At 34.8% G+C, this 21737-nt stretch overlaps 1 protein-coding gene across 3 annotated transcripts in view; it reads left to right on the top strand.

Annotated features, from left to right (window-relative positions):
- Nucleotides 1–20077, top strand: part of SLCO1C1 (solute carrier organic anion transporter family member 1C1) — a 45230-nt gene extending 25153 nt beyond the window's left edge. For 2 of the 3 annotated variants that reach the window (XM_061204744.1, XM_061204743.1), the window contains 7 exons: nucleotides 36–200; nucleotides 5513–5708; nucleotides 8708–8873; nucleotides 11125–11309; nucleotides 12873–12937; nucleotides 18208–18325; nucleotides 19855–20077. In XM_061204744.1, the coding sequence (XP_061060727.1) occupies nucleotides 36–200; nucleotides 5513–5708; nucleotides 8708–8873; nucleotides 11125–11309; nucleotides 12873–12937; nucleotides 18208–18325; nucleotides 19855–20077 (1118 nt within the window). Of the gene's footprint in view, nucleotides 1–35; nucleotides 201–5512; nucleotides 5709–8707; nucleotides 8874–11124; nucleotides 11310–12872; nucleotides 12938–18207; nucleotides 18423–19854 lie in introns of all 3 variants that reach the window. The other variant, XM_061204742.1, reaches the window with a different exon arrangement.
- The last annotated feature ends 1660 nt before the right edge of the window (nucleotides 20078–21737 follow it).

The raw sequence follows: 21737 nt of genomic DNA, 5'->3' as shown, positions 1-21737 counted from the left end.
GTCTTTAATTACTCCATGCTATTTTTGTCTCACAGATTTTCTGCCATCACTGAAGAGTCTTTTTGGAAATCCAGTGTACTTCTTGTATTTGTGTGCAAGCACCGTTCAGTTCAATTCCTTATTTGGCATGGTGACTTATAAACCGAAGTACATTGAGCAACAGTATGGGCAGTCATCCTCTAAGGCCAACTTTGTTATCGGTATGCTTCTCTGTCCTTCCTGCTTTCCAATAGGCAATATCAGCTGTGTCTTGTTAATCCTTAGTAACTTTCGAGAAATTGTTCCAATATTTAGACTGAAGGTAATTTATGGCATTTCAAAAAGTAAGCGAAAAAATCTAGCAGAGTAAAATATTTAGTCTGTGGTACGACTCTGTAGCAAAAATTGTTCAGAACTATGTGTGAATGACCACGAGAATACCACATAGACCAAACATGCATCTTATTAGGAGATTGTTAGTACTGGATATTTGTCTTTCAAGTGTAGCTGAAACCTCATAACAGTGGCCATTTTACCTGAAGTTTCTAGGATTACAAAAGGTAAGTATTCAGACAGGTTAAAAGGTGTGCATTGCAAAACAAAGTTTGTGTTTGCTCAGAGTTGAAAGACTTCTCTGATTCCTGGCATTTGGGTTATTTAAAAGGACTGTGTCTCTAGCACAGCAGGACAGCCAATAAGAGACATATTCAAGGGCAAAAAAAAAAAAAAAAAAATGAGAAGATGAATGAAGAAGAACCAGAATCTCCAAATATATAACCACCATCCTATAAGCAATTGGATACTTTAAAACCTGGATCAGCTCCTTTAGTCCACAAAGGTGTTATTTAATGCTACTGTTTCAAAGTATAAAACATATTCTATTCCTTTGGACATGTTCCTTTATGATAGGAGACTCCAATGGCTTAAAATCATTTCTTCTTCATAAAATATTTTAAAAATTGCTCTATTCATCTATCTCTGAAAGAGATCAGGGTGGGGGTGTGTGTGAGGAAACAGCTGAGCATATTTTGGGATGTATAAATTTCTTATAATAATCCTGGATAATGGGCACTTAGCAGATGCAATTCTAATTGACTCTTTGAACTGCTGTCCTTCCCCTAAATTCTAAATGTGAAGGCTATAATCACTGTTGAATTTTACTTTCAACATTAATTGGTTCAAATTAATTTAATTTTATTATTTAATGGTTGACCTGAAGAAATATTGATATCTTAGGGCTTTTTTTTTAACCCCACACCTCATCCATGCCAATCAAAGCTTTATACTGACTTTAAGAAGACTAGAAGAGGAATGAAATTTTGACATTCTTTTTATTTTAACATTTCTTTTGTGTTTAGGGACATAACTTATAAGCAACAGTTAGGTCTACAGACCTTAAATGTATAGCTCAGCTGGATAAATGTTTACATGTATATATCTGTGTGGTGATCATTATCCAGAACACGTAGCACAATTCAGTCCCCCAGAAGGCTCCCTCAAAACTTCTTCTACCCAATGTTCTTCTCCAAGTTAATAACTATTCTGAACTCCATCATTATCGATCAGTCTTGCCTGTTTTTGAACTTTATGTAAATGGAATAAGTTATGTACTCTTTTGTATCTAGCTTTTATCAATGGAAGTGAAATCTACAAGATTCATTCATGCTATTGCGTGTAGTGGTGGTTTGTTCTTCTCATTGCTGTGTAATATCCCATTACATAAATATACCACAGTTTGTCTGTTTTCTTGTTGATGGACATTCGGGTTGTTTACCGCTTTGGGCTATCATAAGTAACACTGCGTGAACATTCCACACGTATTTTGGTAGGCAGATTCACTCATTTGTCTTGGCTATATCCTGGAGTAGAACTGCTGGATCATAGGGAATATGTTTCGATCTAGCAGATATTGCCAAAACATTTCATAAAAGAGTCGTGCAAATGTTTACTCCCATTAGAAGTGTAAGAACGCTCCAATTGCTCCATATCCTTCTAATGTTTGGTATTGTCAGTCTTTTTCATTGTAACCATTCTTATTGGGTGTGATGGTATCTTATTGTGGCTTAATTTGCATTTATCTGCTGACTAACTATGTTGAGCATTTTTTCCCAGGCTTTTTGGTCATTTCATTATCTTTTGTTAATTCTGTTGAGTCGTTTGCCCATTTTAATTGGATTGTCAATCTTTTTCTTATTGGTTTGTAGGCGTACTGTATTTTTTCTTGATACAAGTTCTTTATTGAATATATGTTTTGTAAACATTTTCTCACAGACTTCAATTTGCCTTTTCACTCTTAATTTTAATCATGTCCAATTTTAATCTTTTCCTCTTTCATTAGTGCTATTTTGAGCCTGTTTTAAGAAATCTTTGTCAAACCCCAAGGTTATGAAAATGTTTTCTTACTATTGCTCCTAGTAGATTGTTTTAACTTTCACATTTAGGTTATAATCCATTTCAAGGTATTTTTTTCAAAGTATTTTCACATAATACAAAGTATTTTTGTGTTATGTGAAGGAGGTCAAGATTCATTTATCAAAATGAAGAGACCATCTTCTCCCCATGAATTGTAGTGAAGAACATACCTTTAAGTATATGTTTATTTCTTATTATTCAACATGTACATAACACTTAGAGATTTGGGGGCCTTTGATTTTGCGCCCACTAGAATGATGAATAAGTTCTTTAAAATTTTCCGGTTGAAAAGTTCATTTCATAAAGGAAAATTAAGGGCCTTTGGGGGGGGAAGTTACTTAGAAAAGAAATGAAATTACATGTAATCTCATTCCTTTATTAAGTAGATAATAAATGAAATATGTTTTGCCTGTAAAATTATCTTTAAGAGTAATTAGCACAGATGAAAGAATGTGAGATTCTGAGAGATTCAATGGCCTACCCAATATCATGCATATGTATCATACATACATACATACATACATGATATAGCCAGGAATAAAATTATTTCCCCTGAGCTTCTGAGTTGTATTTCCTCACTGGCATAATTATTTTTGGAAAACTGTCAGGAAGAATCTGATTAATAATTATCTTTTGAATTGTGGCTGATTGATTTCTTTTAATCATGACCCTACTCTGTATACTGAAACGGACTCTGAGATCCAAACAAACTCATCATCAGAATTTTTTGAGCCATCTATCAAAGGTTGCCTGGAACTCTAATTCCTCATAGTTTCTGGCATATCTATAGATAATTCAAGTATTTTTGTGAGAGCTAAGTAAAAATGTTTAGTAATTCCACATCATTATAACTAGGATACTTTCCTGAGTGCACTGTAATTTTACATTATTAAGTATGGGATACAGCAGAGTAAGGGAAGTGGGTAAATTATTCAACATCCCTAACACTTGTTTTGATTTTCTGTAGATGGTGAAAAGAAATGCATCACTGGTTAAAATAAAGATGAAAAAAGACATATAAAATGGATTGTAAATGCACATAGCTCTCATTCAACAAATATGTTTTCTCCCTTTCTTCGCTTTTTCTTTCCTACCCCTCTCTCTTTTCTCCTTCAGCTTTCTTCTTTGGATTATGGGAGAATGACCCTTTCTGTAATAAAATATGGGAAAGGCACAAAAAAGACACATTTCCCTTCTACTCTCAGAGAAAGCATTTGATATGACATGGAGGAAAGAATAAACAGAAATTTCCCTAAAGTGTTCAAGGGCCGACTGATCCAATGAAAATTTATTTTACTGTACATGTTTGTACATGTTGGTCACATTCTTTCTAAAGTTTAGAAATAGCATTTTCTTGTGTTAATTAATTTTGCAAATAAAACGAAAGAAAAATAAACAACAAAAATTTTTCAAAGTCAGGGACTGGAAAGTATGAGATGAAATGGGTTTTTTTTTTTTTTTTTTTTTAAGGGTATGGGCTTTTAAAAAATTTCCGTTCCAATTTCTACTGAAAGAATTTTGATTAGACAGCTGAATCTTTCATTTAGGCTTTTCCTATCACTATGAAGTTACATGGACATGATCTTTCCTTTTCCTTCTTAATACACAGATTGCAATTATTTATTTTTGCTTAATTTCTTGAAAGTTTTTGATTAAATAAGATAGGAAGTAGTAGACAAGATACATCAACACTGACTATCATTGACAATGATTATCATTCTCAATTTTTGGAGATGTTACACAGACAAATAAGGAAAAATTAAGAGAATTGAGAAAATATGATCATAAGAGAAAACATTATTATTTTTGTGGCTAAGCTAGCATAGTAAATTTAGAATTGTATTATGATGTGTTCTAGAATCAAGTAAAGTTACATTAAAAATCTGTGAGGTGATGGAAAACTATCTTAATTTGTGAGGGGAAAAAAAACCTCTTATTATGCCCAAGAAGGATGGCTAATTTTACTTCTCTGTCTGCACCCAACTGGTTATATGAATATGTAAATTTTTCTTGCATTTTTTTCTCTCTGTAAAATAAAAATCTTAATACTTATTTCTTCTAACATTAGAGTAATATTGTGAGGGTCCATGATATAACCAGGACTTTTACTTCACTGGGAAAAAAGCTTTAAAAACATCCTAAAGTATTATTATTACTATAACTCATTACTGTTTCATCCTAATGGCTAAGGCTTTCTTTTCACGCACCTGTATGGGAATCAAAGTTTCCAGTTTATATCGTAATTCTGCTGAGCATCTCGAAACAGTTTACACATTCCTCATAACTCTTGTTTGGGATAGCAACAAAGAATAGGGTCTTTAACTTGAACAAGTGTGCTGAAATAATAATAATAATAGTAATAGTAATTAATAATACTAAAATATATAATAATAAACTAGCTTGTAGCTTTCCTGATATTTGGATAAACATAAATATTAAATTCAAGAGAAATCATATAAAATAAACTGAAACAAATTGTAGGTGCTAGGATAAATTACAGCTAATGTTTCCAGTTGGAATATTTAGATGGTAAACATTTTATTGGGTTGGCCAAAAAGTTTGTTCGGTTACTGAATACGTTGTTCAATAAAGTTCTTGGTGAAAATGAAAAATGTCTTATTTTTACTTTAAACCGAATGAACTTTTTGACCAACACAGTAAGAGCAACACCTTTTACGGTGTGAGTGGAAAAAGTGTGCAATGAAGAAATCAATGTGATATTTCTACCTCATTAAATGACTCAAAAATACCTAAGATGAAAGAAAAGAAGCTTTGGGAGGCAAGAAGCACATCTCATATGCTGTTCAGGAACTTCGCCATCACACTGGCCCTTCATGGACAGCTTATAGATCCTAGGGAACTTGAAAGGGAGAATCACGTTGACAGTATATTTGAAATGTGCTACTAATCTTTTTTGAAATCATGTTATAATTTAGTCATCTTGAAATAGGAGAGTAACTATTAACTAATTATTAACTATTTCTATATTTCTATAACTTAAATTAACCAAGTAGTTAATAATAAGTCAGAAACTATTGTATAATTTTGTATAATCCCTTAGAAAGTTTGTGTGAGTGTACTCACATTTCTTTGAGATTCACAAAATTTTCTTTTTCCTCAGGGCTCATCAATATACCTGCAGTGGCCTTTGGAATATTCTCTGGGGGGATAGTCATGAAAAAATTCAGAATCAGTGTGTGTGGAGCCGCAAAGCTCTACTTGGGATCATCTGTCCTTGGGTACCTCCTATTCCTTTCCCTTTTTGCATTGGGCTGTGAAAATTCTGATGTGGCAGGACTAACAGTCTCCTACCAAGGGTATGTTCACTCATTAAGTAATCTGAGGAGATTGCCTTGTTTAATCAAATTATTGATAGAGTTTCAAAATAAGATAATTTAATTTTTAAGCACTGTAACTAAGAAAAGAAGTTAATGTTTTATTATGGGATAGTGGATATTATGGAATAGTGGACAATGCTTATGACATGTAAGCTGTTATTATCACCAAGATCTGTCATTGCCTTTGAATTTGAATGTGTTAGAGAAATATAAAGAATGCTAAATCCACATCTTACTTTAGGGCGGCAACCTGATAGTGGAAAATACAGACCTTGAATTTTGCCTCTGCCCGTTCTTAGTGAAGTGACATTGTGTGAGTTATTTAACGTAGCCTCAATTTTTGCATTTTAAAAATAGAAATAATAACTGCCTTTTAAGGTTTGGTAAGGCGAGATGATATACATGAAAGTGATTAGTACTTACCTGGCACAAAATAGATGTGCCACTCATGGAAACAATTGTATTTTTTTTCTTTGAACACCTAGATAACGCGAATGGTCTCTGTGCCACGCTTTATAGTCTCTGTTACTCAAATCAAGGGAAATTTCAGGAGAAAATGGCTATCCCTCAACCCAGTGACCCACATTCCAGCTCTCTTTAGCTCTTTGCAGCTGATCACAAGAATATTTATTGACGTTTTCAGACTATGCCATCCTGCCTGGGGTGGGTGATTAGTTTCCAGAGTCTAAAGGCTGGGTCTTAAAACTACTTCACCCTTCCCCTTCAAGAGTCCTTGCTATCACTCTACCCTGAACCTCAGTTCCCAGAGGCAGTTCTCTTCATCCTTCCACCTATCTATACATTATTTGTTTAAAAAAAAATTATTGAGCTGCTACTAGTTGCCAGGCCAGCCTCCCTGATTGTATCTGCCTGCCTGCCTAAAATTCCGCCTGTGGTTCAAAGGCCAACACTCCTGAAATTATGTTCTGTTTTCTGATGGTTCAGTTGCTTCTTGCTCACTGCTTGCTCTCCAGCTTCCTTCCACATTTATCTATCTGTCTTGTGTTCATGTTCCATCCTCTTCATTACCCTGGTTTCCCCTGCTGTTAAGTGAACATCAATTATACTTTTGCCATCTAAAATGTTCAGGAAAATTAATGAATGCAAAGTTCATACATCGTTGCTTCTAGGAGTTATCACAGCAACAGTTTGACTTAATGGAGTATAGTGTTGCCTTGGTAACAGTGAGCAATGTAGATTAAGAATGTTAGTTGTATCTGCAAGAAGATTCTGGAGCGAGTAGAAGCCCTGTGCCATCTTTTACTATCCCTAAGATCTTCATGGTGGATGGACAGTGGTAAAGTACTTTATATTTTGCAATTTAGAAAACACCTTAGTTTTACTATCTCACTTCTACCTTCAGATGCCCTTATGAAGTTTTTTTACCCTCATTTAAAGGGAACTGAGATTAGAAAGGTCAAGTAACTTCCTCAAAGTATAATGTTCTTTCTATGACATTATGCTATCTTTAAGCCAAAGCAAATATGTAAGTAGACAACAACAGAAAAAATTTGAGATTTACATTAAAAGTATACTCAGATGATAATAAAAGATTAAATATTTTTAAACAAAACAAAATAATTATTCATTGAGTACTAGCCACTGAAAGCAATTCACCTCAAAAGACTATAACTATATTGCAATAATGCTATCATTGTTTAAAACTCCTCTTTTGAAATTGCTTTCCATGTCTTTTTAGAATATTCTCAACAGTGGCAAAGATTTAACCTTTAAGGGCAGCTTTGTTATTGGAAGGAGCCAAAGAAAAGGCAACATCACTGGGGAAATCTCTCCCCTCCCAACATGGCTATTTTGAAAGAAAAATCTCATTTGAGCATAAACATTCTGGCATATTTGATAAAACTCATAATTAAAAATTTAAATAACAACTCTACTGTCAACACATCCTACATAAAACATATATGCAATTAATTTCTGCTTCAAGATTGCCCTAAGTGATAAATTTAATGTACCTTCAGTAATATAAAAGAATTGGCTTTATAAAATAAACGTGCTCTCCAGGGGTTATCCAGAGTTTCTTTGTTCCACAAGGCTGTTTTGATTCTGGACATTCAACAGGAACACTATAGATAAGCTTTAGATATGATAGTGGAAGAAATTTTTCTTCTGCAATGATGAGAATAAGTCTGATGCAAGACAAAAATGTAGAATCCAGAGGCCTGGAAGGGTTCTAATTCTGGGTTTGTCACTAACAAATGTGAATTTGAGCAAATTATCTGCCTACTTTGGACCTGACTTTCCTGATTTGCCCAGTGAGAAGTTGGCCTAGATCACACCCACAGTTCTTTCAGCTCTAACCTTCTAAAATCTCAGCCCTACAGTGTCCATAGTGGCCTGATTCTAGGCTTTCAAAGACACATTTATACTTTCAGATACTACAACACAGTCTCAGTTAAAACTTAATGCCTTAGAGAAGAGAATAAGATGACATATTCCTGGATGACTTCTTAGGAGGCCTAGTTAAATACCCTTTCATTCTGCTAGAAGACATCTCAAAGGTCTTTTGCTTTTACATTTGAGGTGACAAAATCCATAGTAGTTCTGTGAGATGGAATATTATATAAGTTTGTTATTATATTGATATATAATAAGAGTAATGTCATAAATTGCTCTTAAGGTTTACTTTACTTTTCTATCTTGTTAGTCGTTTTCATACATCACTGCATAGAAAAATATTAGAAGATTCTAGAGTCAGTAGATGTTAGTAAAAGCCATCAGCCAAGAACTGGATATCATGTGAAGTTGTAAACCTAGAAAGATAACTTTCAAGAGAAAGCTATTTAATAGTGGATTCACATTTAATGATCAGAAGCTGGCATTTCTGATGACAATTGTGTTCCCCCAAAGCAAACGTTGTTGGCAGTGCCATTTGTATCACCGAAGAACATTGATTTTTGAAAGTATTAGGGTGCTACCTACTAAGAGGTAATATTTTATACCATTACATTTCTTTTCAGAACCAAACCTGTCTCTTATCATGAACGAGCTCTCTTTTCAGATTGCAACTCAAGATGCAAATGTTCAGAGACAAAATGGGAACCCATGTGTGGTGCAAATGGAATTACATATGCATCGGCTTGTCTTGCTGGTTGTCAAACCTCCACCGGGAGTGGAAAGACTACTGTAAGACATCTTCTCTAAAGTGTGTGCCCACAGGCCTGCGACAATGCTTAACTATACAATCCTATGGGGGCTCAGGGACCAACCTAGGAGCAGACCACACCGGTCGAATCCCTGGCTTTGACTCTGCCCTTGTTCTTTTGTGTGGAGACAGGAAATATAAGCATCGCTAGTAGAACTAGAGTTGTTGGAAGAATTAGCGTCAGAATTAGAATAATGAAATATTCATTATTCTGGAGGAACTTTGTAATTATATAATCTACTTCTCTCATTTTGCTTATAAGGAATGTTAGCTTCAAATGAGCAAGTCTCAGTCACAAGATCATATAATAACATCTGCATTGGGATCCATCTCTCCTGACCCTTGGTCCTTGCAGGTTTTAGAGGACAGGGCAAATAGAGGCCAGTATTAGGAAGTCTAGCCCAAAAGGTCTAGACCCAGGGGTCAGGGATCCAATTGTGAGGAGGTTGATGGTTCTGGGACAGCTCTGCCCGAGATATCAAGCCAATGTGCGTAATGATTAAAAGAGTAGGTGCCTGGAATGGATGGTTCCTGTAGGATGTAAGAGGAAGATGAGGTTGGAACTATAGGTAGGAAACCAGTTGTGCAGAGTATTATGTACTTCAATCATTAATAGACTCATCCCTCTAATCACACCTTTACATCCCTGTCCCAAACACAGACTCTTCCTTACACTCGTTGTGTATATGGCACAGTGATTGGATGGCTTTATACTTGTGGCTGATGAAATCTGCCTGTATTTGACAGCCCTAGAGGGCTGAAAATTAAACCACACATATATTTACGTATTTTTATCAACTAGATAAGAATGCTTAGGCAAACACTTCTGTAGACAAATTCATCCTTGTTGATTTTCTCTCTGTTTATTGTTACTTTTGACATTTTATTCAGAGCAGAAAGGACTGGTCTCTAGCAACAGTGATATAAGACCACCCACCCATCTGAAATCTGAGTTTTCACCTTCCCTTCCTTTTCTTCCTTCTTTCCTTTCCTCCCCCTAAGCCCGATCTTTGGCCACTACTCTTTGGCCCAAACTGCTTGAAGGTTTTTCTTTCCTTTTTCTCTTTTACTTTGGATTTACTTTTTTTTTTAAATTGAAGTAGTTATTTACAATGTTGTGTTCATTACTGCTGTACAGCAAGGTGATTCAGTTATACATATATATACATTCTTTTTTTAAAAAATATTCTTTTCCTTTATTGTTTATCATAGGATATTGAATATAGTTCTCTGTGCTATACAGTAGGACCTTGTTGTTTATTCATTCTATATTATAATAGCTTATATATGCTAACCCCAACCTCCCACTCCATCCCTCCCCTAAACCCTTCCCCCTTGGCAACCACCAGTCTGTTCTCTATGTCCGTGATTCTGTTTCTGTTTCATAGATAGGTTCATTTGTGTCATATTTTGGTTCCACATATAAGTGATATCATATGGCATTTCTCTTTCTCTTTCTGACTTACTTCACTTAATATGGTAATCTCTAGTTGCACTGGAAGATTTTTCTTAACCAGAGTTTCCATTTATTGAAAACACTGCATGCCAGAGACCTGAAGTGTGTGTGCTGGCCATGTAACTCCCTAGAAGAATTGCCCAGCAGAGAAAATAGGAAGGCCATGAGGCCTGGGTAGACTCACCATGTTTGAGGGTTGGCCAAAGCCTCATAGGCACCCATGTGTGTGGCTGAATTAGAGGGAGAGGAGGAAGATCATTCGGCAATGAGATCAGAGTGGGATTCAGGAGCTGCATCATGGATAGTGTGGAAGCCACTATGAGGATTTGGGATTTTATCCAAGTACAATGAGAAGTCATTGGAAGGTTGAGAATAGTGATGCAATCTGACTGCTATTTTTAAAGGCTCACTTGGGTTATTGTGGAAAAGAGAGTAGAAACATGTTGAGCATTGAGAGACCATTGCGATAATCAAAGCAAGCAAAAATGGTGGCTTAGAAGTGGTAGAGAAGAACATAAGGTACTGTTGGATTTGGTGGGATTTGCTTGGAGATGGTTCTATAGGTTCAATAGTTTGTAGACCATCTGCTCTTTGGATAATGAAATGTTGTCTCTCTAGATTTTGCTTTGCTTGATATATTCTAACACAGAAAAATAAAAATTTCCCCATTGTTTATGTAATAAATGTATACTATAAATTCTTTTAAAATAAATACTTGTCTTTAATTTTATATACAAGTTACCTCAATAATTGGATTTTTCCCTATTGTGTTACAGATATTTAATAACTGCACCTGTGTGGGAATTGCCGCCTCAAAATCAGGAAATTCCTCAGGCATGGTGGGCAGATGTCAAAAAGAAAATGGATGTCCCAAAATGTTTCTGTATTTCCTTGTAATTTCAGTCATCACGTCCTATACTTTGTCTCTAGGCGGGATACCTGGATACATATTGCTTCTGAGGTGAACACTGATTCTCCCTGCCCCAATTTTAATATGACATACTGTGATCATCTACAGCAGTGATTTCAAACTCTGCTCTGTGGAATCATTATGATTCCTTACAGCTCTCTCAGGAAACTTGTTCTACTTTTATGCTTTTCCCACTTTAGATTTTTATATAGATAATGTGGTTGAATAGAAGTTTTTCTATTATAATTTATGCTTGAACATTTTTTATTGGCTCTCCTATCCTAGATCTCGATAAAATATATAAGTAAATTCAAATTTTAAAAAATTATTTTGTAACAAGTATTTTCAGTGATAAAATTTTCCTCCTCATTGAATTAGTGTTGCAAGTATTACTGTTAAACAACTGATCGAAATCACCTAAAGATATTACAAATTTCGATAAAATTGTTAAACATGAAAAACCAAATTTTATTGTAAATCAATCTTTATGAGATGGATTAGGTGACTTTGAAATTAATTCATATATCAAAGGATGAATATTAAGTTTTTCTAAAATGAAACTAATCAAAATATTGTATATAGCTTTAATTTCCCACAACTTATGTTATAGAAATTGATTAGGAAAGATCTACAGAAGATAGGATCTAACATCCACAAATCTGTTTTTGTAAAAGGGTTTAAGGAGAACATGAGATATTGATGCTTTCAAATGGAAACATGGGTTTGATGGGAAAGCACTGCCCCAGAATTCTCAGACCAGGATCATTCTTCATGGGTATCTATTTCTCCAACATTTGCTTACCTTGTGCCAAGTAGTCACCTGGGCCAAGTGAATAAACAGGCCAATAGAGGAAGAATTTTCCTCACCACCAGTCCCTCAAATGAACCACACTTTATTTTGATGTCAGAAGGAAATGTCATTTGCTTCAAGGAGAAGAGTTGTAATTTTTGACACTTTTAAAGCAGAGACTAAATACTATATACATGAAGAACTTACTACCATGGTTAACACTCAGTAGTTATTATATATCCTCATGATTATTACATTTAAAATCTATAGGTCAATCCATCAGTTAAAGTTATACAGTCATATTAAGGATGGTCTTGTTATTTTAGGTACTCTTGTACTTGACTGGTAAATTCAGGTCCCCACTATTTAGCAAAAACACTAAGCATGTCACAATGATTCTGATTCAACTTGAGTCAATAGGGTCCTGTGCTTTTAGACCAAAACCCACAAAAACTAGTTATAGGTTATTAATCCTTTACTGTGCCTCAAATTCTTATAATTTCTTAGAATTTTTTTCCCAGTGAGTCCTTGTTATTATACTGATTAAATTTGATTTTACTTTACCCAACACCATTTGAATATGTCATGTAAGAATGATTTACCTTTTAGAAATATTAACTGTAAATTCCTCAATACACTGCATATAATGGAACAAGGCTTTTACATAATTTGCTTTCCCTATGCTAGAATACTAGTGGGTTCTCCATAAATGCTATTTAATTCTAACATCATTTCATGTGTGTTCAGTAGATTATCACTGACATTACTATTTGCTTTAATGTACTATTATATTTTTTGTCATAATGCTTTTGTTGATCTTTTAGGTGCATTAAGCCACAACTTAAGTCTTTTGCCCTGGGTATCTACACCTTAGCAGTAAGAGTTCTTGGTAAGTATAATCTATGCTTTAGTTATGGTAGCCATTACAAGTGTATTTTGAATAATTTTCTAAATATTTTTACAGAATTATGACACATAACTAAATGATGTTGGTAGTAGATCCCTGTTCTTATAATCTTCTTCCCTCCTTCATATCTTTCTTCCCTCCCTCTTTTCATTGACTACTCTCTTCCTTTTTTTCAGAAATATTGAGAACCAATGTTGTACCCATGATAAAGTGATCTTATAAGAGTAATGACATTTTTTAACAATCTTGTCCCTTCTAGCACGGGTCTAGTGTCAAAAAATCCATTGCTGTTATAAAAGAGCCCTCTGAGAGGAAAGCAAAAATTGAATCAGTAAGAAAATCTGAAGTCTAAATATAATTTTTTAAGTTATTAGATGGAAGGAATTCTTTTGAGCTACTCTCAATGCTAGGATATATCATTGGTAGAAAGATCATTCAAACAATCAAAGCAGTGTGGATTTGAATTCACAATTTGTTAAATGTAATAGGAATGGTTTCTTCTGACTACCAGATTTTTCAATATTCATTAGTTAAAACCCATAAAAAACAGAGTGATTAAGTTAGATAGGTTTTTGTCCTTAAAGAGTTTATATTCTAAAGAAGATAGTAAAAACCATTGTAAATGTTCCTCTGTAACTTGACAGAGAGGAACTACCTGGAAGAAAAACAAATTCAGAGATTTAAATAAATGTGGTTTACATAAATCTTGATATAAAAATGGATATATGTGAAGATAGAATATAATCCTGATAAAATTGGGAAAACAACAAAAATGGAGGTTTATGCCATCATGGCTGGCTCTAATTCTACAATATAAAAACAGAGATTATCTAGAAAAAAGGCTATTGAGCCTGAAGTACATCCCTGGCTGTAATTAGTCTATCTACCTCCCTTTGAGAACATAGATATAACCTACAGTGTGAAAAAGATCTCAAGTAAAAGAAATAATTCATAAAGTTGATTCCATAAAAACAAAAATATAATCAACACTGTATGATACCATTTATATGTGGAATCTAAAAAATACAGCAACCTAGTGAATATAACCCAAAAAAAGCAGACTCACAGATATAGAGAACAAACTAGTGGTTACCAGTGGTCGTGGGGCAATATAGGGGTGAGGGAGTGGTAGATACAAACTACCGGGTATAAGATAGGCTCAAGGATATATTATACAACATGGGGAATATAGCCAATATTTTATAAATGGAAAGTAACCTTCAAAATTGTATAAAAAATAAAAAAGATATGTACTTGAAAATGACAAAAATATCATAAAGCAAATGACAAACTACATACAATTTTTTTCAATTTATATAACAGACAGGTGGCTAATATCTCTATTATAAGGAGAACACCTAAGTCCTGAGAACAAAAAGATCAACACTCTAAGAGAAAATGGGGTAAAAGATATAAACAACCATTTCATGGAAAAATAAATATAAATACCTCTTAATATATAAAAAGATGGTCAAGGACCCTCATAATAAGAAGAGTACAAATTAAAACTACACTGATACTGATTCTTACTTATCAGATAGGCAAATTATCAAATGTTGTTTGTCATGTATTACAATACAAATAGAAAATCGATACACTTATACACTGCTGGTGTGAAAATCATACTATTTCTGGAGAGGGATATTTGGCAATAACTAACAAAATTACATATAGACTTATCTTTTGACCTAGCAATCCCACTTCTAGGAATTGATGTCAAAAATGTGCTAGCAAAAGTATGAAGTAAGTCTAATCTTATGGATGTTCAATCACTGTGGCATTAGTTATAATAGTAAAAGACTACAAGCAGTCTAAATGTACATCAGTATGAGACTGGTTAAATAAACTACAGTAAACCCACATAATGGAATACTATGCAGCTGTATGGACAAATAGGGAAAATCTCTCTCTAATGTTACCAAGTATATTAGTCAGTACTGGCTGTCATAACAAAACACCCTGGACTGAGGGGCTTAAACAACAGGAAGTTATTTTCTCATAGTTCTGAAAGCTGTAAAGTCCAAGATCAATGTGCCAATAGGGCTGGTGTCTGGTGAGACCTCTCTTCCTGATTTGCAGATGGCCATTTTCCCACAGTTCATTCCCTGGATCTTTTCTCAGCGCACAGAGAGAGAGAGAGAGACTTTTGGTGTCTCTTCCTCTTCTTATAAGGACACCATTCCTATCAGATTGGGGCCCCACCCTTATGACCTCATTTAACCTTAATTATCTTCTTAATTACTTTTTCCACATACAATCACATTGTGGGTTAGGGCTACAACATATGAATTTTGGAGGGACACAATTCATGTCAAGTGATCTCCAGGATATGCTTTTAAGCGAAAGAAAGCAAAATGTAGAACAACGTATATAGTATGATGCATTTGGTGTAAGTATAGAAAGGTGGAAATATTATACACACACACAGAGGTATTTGCTCTTGTTAACAAAAAGAAACAATGGAAGCATAAACTAAAAACTAATACTAATTTTTTAAAAACTTTACCTGTTATGGAAGAAAGGAAAAAGGGGCGAGAGAACAGGATGGAAATGAGACTTTGTAAATGTAACTGCTGCATAATTTTTAATTTGAAAGCATGCAAAACTTTTATATAATTTAAAATAATTAAATTAACAGAACCAAAGAAATTCTTAAAACAAACCAAAACTAACTCTATATTATATGGGTGACATAACATACAGAAAAAAACTTTAAACTACATGGAAAATAGAATTATTACCAAATCCCCATTGCTTCAGTACATTTTATGGTCTTGTCATTAATACTAACTTTGGCATTGTTATGTTAAAACTATTGTATATTTTAAGATTAAAGTAAATAAGATATTATGTTAATATCATTAGGAATCAATATTTTCACCATAATAGAAAAGCGATAAAAGCATAAAATAAAAAATTTAAGTAAAACTCATTCTTAATTTAAACTTAAAATGTTAATATGAACTCATATAGCTTTATTTTAAAATAATGTGTATCTTATAACTCTGTCTCCTGAAAAATCTAGAATCTATTTAACCCAGGAGAAATGAGCACCCATAGCAATGAATCTCTGTGCTATCTAAATATCATTCCTCAATAAAGAAACCACAGCACCTTGGAGAACTGACCAAGGTCTAGGGTAGAAAATGCACAATATGATTGTGGGACAACTTTTGTGCAAGAAAGTGAGAAAGCTATCAAAGGGATATGTCAAAAGGACACAGGACCAATTTGAGGAGCTTGGCCTAAGGTGAGATAATTTGAAAATAATATATGTAATATAAACAATATTATTATTTAATTAATATATAACATAACTAATCATTATAATATCTGCCGTGTCTTGAAATACATTGAATATATAAAAAGACGTAAACCTGTAATGATACCTAAATAATTTTGGAGAATACTAGGGCACCAATTCATTATTTTTAAAACTGATAAATGGAAAGAATTGAGCATTTATCCTGCCTTCCTTCTATGAACTATATTTCGAAGTAATCAAATAAATAGTCATGAAGGAAAATTCTCTTTTATAGAAAAATCCTAAATAATTTTACACAAGGAATAATATAATTTTTAACCATCTGTTTTGCAACCTCCTCAATATTTGCTGAAAGCTATAGGTGAAAATGGATGAAAAACTTCATAATGGAGGGCATAGCCTGAGTCTCAGGTCCATTTTAACATTACAAAGAGTGGCAAGTAGACAGCATGTGACTTCTGCCAGAACACACAGAACCACCTGTGCCTTGTTCCTGCCTGAGTCTATGCAGGAGCTAACTACCAGGTTATTGGGAAAATGAAGGATAGGAGAACAAAGTAAATGACGTCGTGAAGAAGCAATCAGTCAAATCTGGACTGTGGCATATTCTATAGGACAAATGTCTTTCTTCAAAAATCATTAGTATGAAAAAAAAAAGTTGGGGAAATAGCTGATATAAAGAGCCATCAACTAAAATTTTTTAAATAGGTCTTTATTGGAGTATAATTGCTTCACAATACTGTGTTAGTTTCTGTTGCATGACAAAGCGAATCAGCCGTATGCATACATATGTGCCCATATCCCCTCCCTTTTGAGCCTCCCTCCCATCCTCCCTATCCCACCCCTCTAGGTCATCTCAAAGCACAGAGCTGATCTCCCTGTGCTATGCAGCTGCTTCCCACCAGCCAACTATTTTACATTCGGTAGTGTACATATGTCAATGCTACTCTCACTTTGCCCAGCTTCGCCCTCCCACCCCATGTCAAGTCCATTCTCTATGTCTACCTCTTTATTCCTGCCTACCTGGTTTGAATCCTGATTAGAATGAGCCAACTCTAAAACAATGCTTTGAAGACATTCAGAAAAGTTTGAATATGGGTTTTTGACAGGATTAAAGAAATTATAAAATGTGTCATGTGTTAAATGGCAGAGTGATATATTTTTTAAAATGTCAGAGATGTGTTCTGAAATACATATAAGGAGAATGATGTGATATCTGAGGTATCTCTTAAAATATTAAAAAAAATAGTTTCTGGATGCACGTTGGGTTGTGGGACCGGAGAGAGATAACACAGGAGTGGCAAAATATTGATATTAATAATCGTTAAAGTTAGTGACGGTACATGAGGTTGTATTACATCATCTTCTCTAATTCTGTGAATGTTTGAATTTGCCATTATGAAAATTTTAAAACATACAGAAGATGGCAAGCATTTGAATCTTGAGGAACATCTTCACGTTATTAAGAGCAATGTAAAGTTAGTTATCACCTAAATGTTTTTCAGTGGCAAATAATCTATTTAGATGGACAATGTATATAAAGAGAATTTTTATTTAAGATACCAAATAATCTAAACTGACTGTTAGATATCTTTATCTATGTGGTCTTCTCGCTTACAGGATTTTCTGCAAAATAGGGTCAGTTAGCTCTTTTTTGAATCTGGAATTCTTCTCATCCTGGTACAGAAAGGGAGAGACCCTTGCAAATATTTTCCTTCGTAAATGTACATTTTCCTTACAAAAAGGAAACTTATGCTGTGTCTTCAGAGCTTCTCCTATGACTTCTGTTTCTCAAAATTGTCAGCTCAAAATAATCTTTATACCAGAGGCATATTTTGGGGTGACATATTCTGGTTTTCTACAGATGCCCTGTCATCTCCAAAGCAGTGAATTTTGGACTGACTGTGGTTTCCGAGAACCATTAATTATAGGCTAACCAAAAAGATATGCGTATATTTTTAGTAGCAATTATTTGTTTTTCTCACAGCAGGAATCCCAGCTCCCGTATATTTTGGAGTTTTGATTGATACTTCATGCCTCAAATGGGGATTTAAAAGATGTGGAAGTAGAGGATCCTGCAGATTATATGATTCAAATGCTTTTAGGTACCGTATCAAACTCATTCCCACATCTCACAGCTACCACATCCCAGGTTTGCACAATGCAATTGGCACTAATAATCCTCATGTAGTTTCATTGCTTGTAAGGAAAAGGAGAGTCTAATCAAGAAGTGTGTTCTGTTTTATAGAATAATTCTATTATTATCTGATTATTTGGCTAGATCTTTCGTTTTTCCCCCATTCTTAATCTTGACTCCCATTTTAAATGAGTAATCATTTTAAAAAAATATGACATAAGATTTCAGAATAGAGTAGAATTTTCAAAGTTTGTGCACACAAGTGAGTTAATTCCATGAAACTCAGAAGCATTTAAATCTAGGTCACATTTGGGGTTTAATTCTATTCTTTTTCAAACTGAGCCAAACTGTCCCATTTACGTCAGATATAATTCCTCTGGGCAAGAGTTGGATTTGGCTGTAAATCTGTCCGGCTTTTATTGCCAAACTGATGTTCAATTATTCCAGTACTTGAAATGCATAAAAGTAAAAGGTTTTCTCTGTGTGTGTGAGCGTGTATGGGGTTGAGGGCATGGTTTTTTTCACTATGGTATCATTCAGTTCAATTCATCAAACATTTAGTTTCCTTATTGCTTAAAGCAATACTTCAATGGCTTAAAAGCAAGAAGGAATTTTTTTTTTTTCAATTTACCAGCTGAGTATTCTCTAGAGAAATAAACTTGGTGCTGAACTGTGTAAGTTGGAAGCTGCATGTGAATTTAGCCGACCATCTCAAATAAATTTGCTTGATTTAATAGGCTTTGATGTTATGTGAGAAATTTATTTTGGTCTTTGAAAGGGACCTGATCTATGAGGAGAATTGGCACTTTATTCACATTTACTAAGGCTGTATTTTAGTGCAAAGACAATGTAATTCAATCAGAGACTATGAGTGTACATACAAGGTAACCAGCATGAATCATTTAACCTGTCCTTTTAAACCTTTGTGTCTTATAATCTAATGTAGAACTAAAGGCTACTCATGGAAGAAATGGATTGAAACCTCTGGTTTGTTCTTAAGTCAGTCTACTCTACTGAGAGCTCTGATTTCCCCTTAATGTTCCTTCTTGCAGTTTTTCCATAGAAGTGAATTTGGGCAAGCTTCGAGGGGAGGGTAACCACATAATTTATCATGCAAACCTGGGTACTTTTGAGAGTGAAAGGGGGCACTATTAAAAACTACACTGGGACAACACTAGCATAATCTGGGACTGTTCTGGGCAAACAGGGATATAGTTACCTGGTCTAAGGAAATAATTTACAGAGAGGATGGGACGGATTATATAATTATCAGGGACTGAAAATGATGGTACTACTAAAATTGCTTTATATTAGCTTACTGCCTTCAATAGTCTGTCAAATGTTCATAGAAAGGTCTTTTATAGCCACTGAATCTGCACTCTTAAAACCATCCTCATGATAGTTTTATTGATATTGATATTTTTGGATTATATTATTACATTTTATTTAAAGTTGGATAGTTGCAATAATTGAGATGGACATTCTCTCTTCTTCTAGACACATGTATCTGGGACTAACCATGATCCTTGGCACCATGTCCATTTTCCTAAGTATTGCAGTACTTTTCACTTTAAAGAAAAAGTATGTTTCAAAACACAGACGCTTCAGAACCAAGAGAGAAAGAACAATGGTGTCTACAAGAATCAGGAAGGAAAACTGTACGACGAGTGATCATTTGCTACAACCCAGCTATTGGCCAGGCAAAGAAACGCAGCTTTAGACAAATGATGACTTGAAGCCATGTTTTCCAATTTCTGGAAATTCTGCAAACAAATTTTAATCAAAAGGGTTTTAAATGTGTAAATTCTTTCTCCTTTCAAAAAGATGTCTACTTTGTTTTTGATCCTAAGTATTAGATAATGTACCTGATAACAAATATAATTAATCATGTTACAGAAGGTGTAGATGGTAAAGTTAATCTTAAATATTTTAATTTATAAACAAATTCCTTATATTATTTACTCATTCCGCTTAACTTTGCCTGTGCCCATTGATATATTAGCTGTACTCCTAGTAGAACAATTGTCGCTATAGTTTAATGGCTATGTGTAAAGTAATTTCTAAACTGAGATACTTGCCTAGGATAAGAGAATACTTTAAAAAAATTAAACGACATCTTGGTCTCCTTCAAATATCACCTTAATGATGATGTTAGGATGGAGTCAGAACATGTAGAGGAAGATTTCGTTTTAAGCTCCTTCTTTCTTTTGAAATACAATAATTGATATAGAAATGTATATTTGCAAATGATCTTGGAGGATTCGAATTTTGAATTACTAACTCTTCTACCATTACTAACTCTTCTGCATGTACTTTATGTGTGAGATTTTAAGTGACCATAGTTGTAAAGTAATAAAATTAATATTAATATGCTTTCCTGTCTTTCTATGAATTCAATGGAGTAAAAAATATTGTTAAATACTGCCCATATTTTAATGTATATAAGCAGCTCCAGACTTATGATTGTGATGTGGTCCTAAAATATATTTGAAAGTGAATTTCTGAAAGTCTACAATAAACTGAGATGTTATAACAGGAACACAGAGTGATGGCGTGAGTGATGGTGTGGTCCCTTTTGGTGGTCTCCCTGGCATCTGTCACAAGGCTTCTGGGCAGGGTGGTGCCACTGGTACAGTCTGCCAGATAGCTCTCTGTTTCTCTGTAACTGAAAAAGCCATGCCAGGCATTTCCTGTTCACTGGCTTCCTGGTCCTGCTCTCACTGGAACTAGTAGATTCAGCAGTCCACCATCTTTAATCTTCAGCTCTACTATGTGTTATGTCTTTCTTCCTCTACCACTGCTGCACCCTAGAAGGGGTCTGACCTTCCCAAGAAAAGCAAACTTAGGTAGATCCACCCCTCCCCTGCAGTGGAATCTTGGAATCATGCCACAATTCTTAGCAGCCTTTAGAACACACAAACAGGGCACTCCCAACAAGGAGTCTCTTTGAGGTATTTCTTGGGAGCCTGAGTCCAACAAAAAAGTCCAGCTCAGAAATGCAGTCACGGTACTTCCCTGGTGGTGCAGTGGTTGAGAATCCGCCTGCCAATGCAGGGGACACGGGTTCGAGCCCCGGAGGGAGGATCCCACATGTCATGGAGCAACTAAGCCCGTGTGCCACAACTACTGAGCCTGCGCTCTTAGCCCATGAGCCACAACTACTGAGCCTGCATGCCACAACTACTGAAGCCTGTGTGCTGCAACTGCTGAAGCCCGTGCGCCTGGAGCCCGTGCTCCACAACAGGAGAGGCCACCGCAATGAGTAACCTGTGCACCACAGTGAAGAGTGGCCCCCACTTGCCGCAACTGGAGAAAGCCCGCGCGCAGCAACGAAGACCCAACGCAGCCAAAAATGAATAAATAAATAAATAAAAAAGAAA

The sequence above is a fragment of the Eubalaena glacialis genome, chromosome 11 (genome assembly GCF_028564815.1).
Source record: "Eubalaena glacialis isolate mEubGla1 chromosome 11, mEubGla1.1.hap2.+ XY, whole genome shotgun sequence".
NCBI classification, from domain to species: domain Eukaryota; kingdom Metazoa; phylum Chordata; class Mammalia; order Artiodactyla; family Balaenidae; genus Eubalaena; species Eubalaena glacialis.
This window is presented reverse-complemented; position numbering and strand designations above follow the sequence as displayed.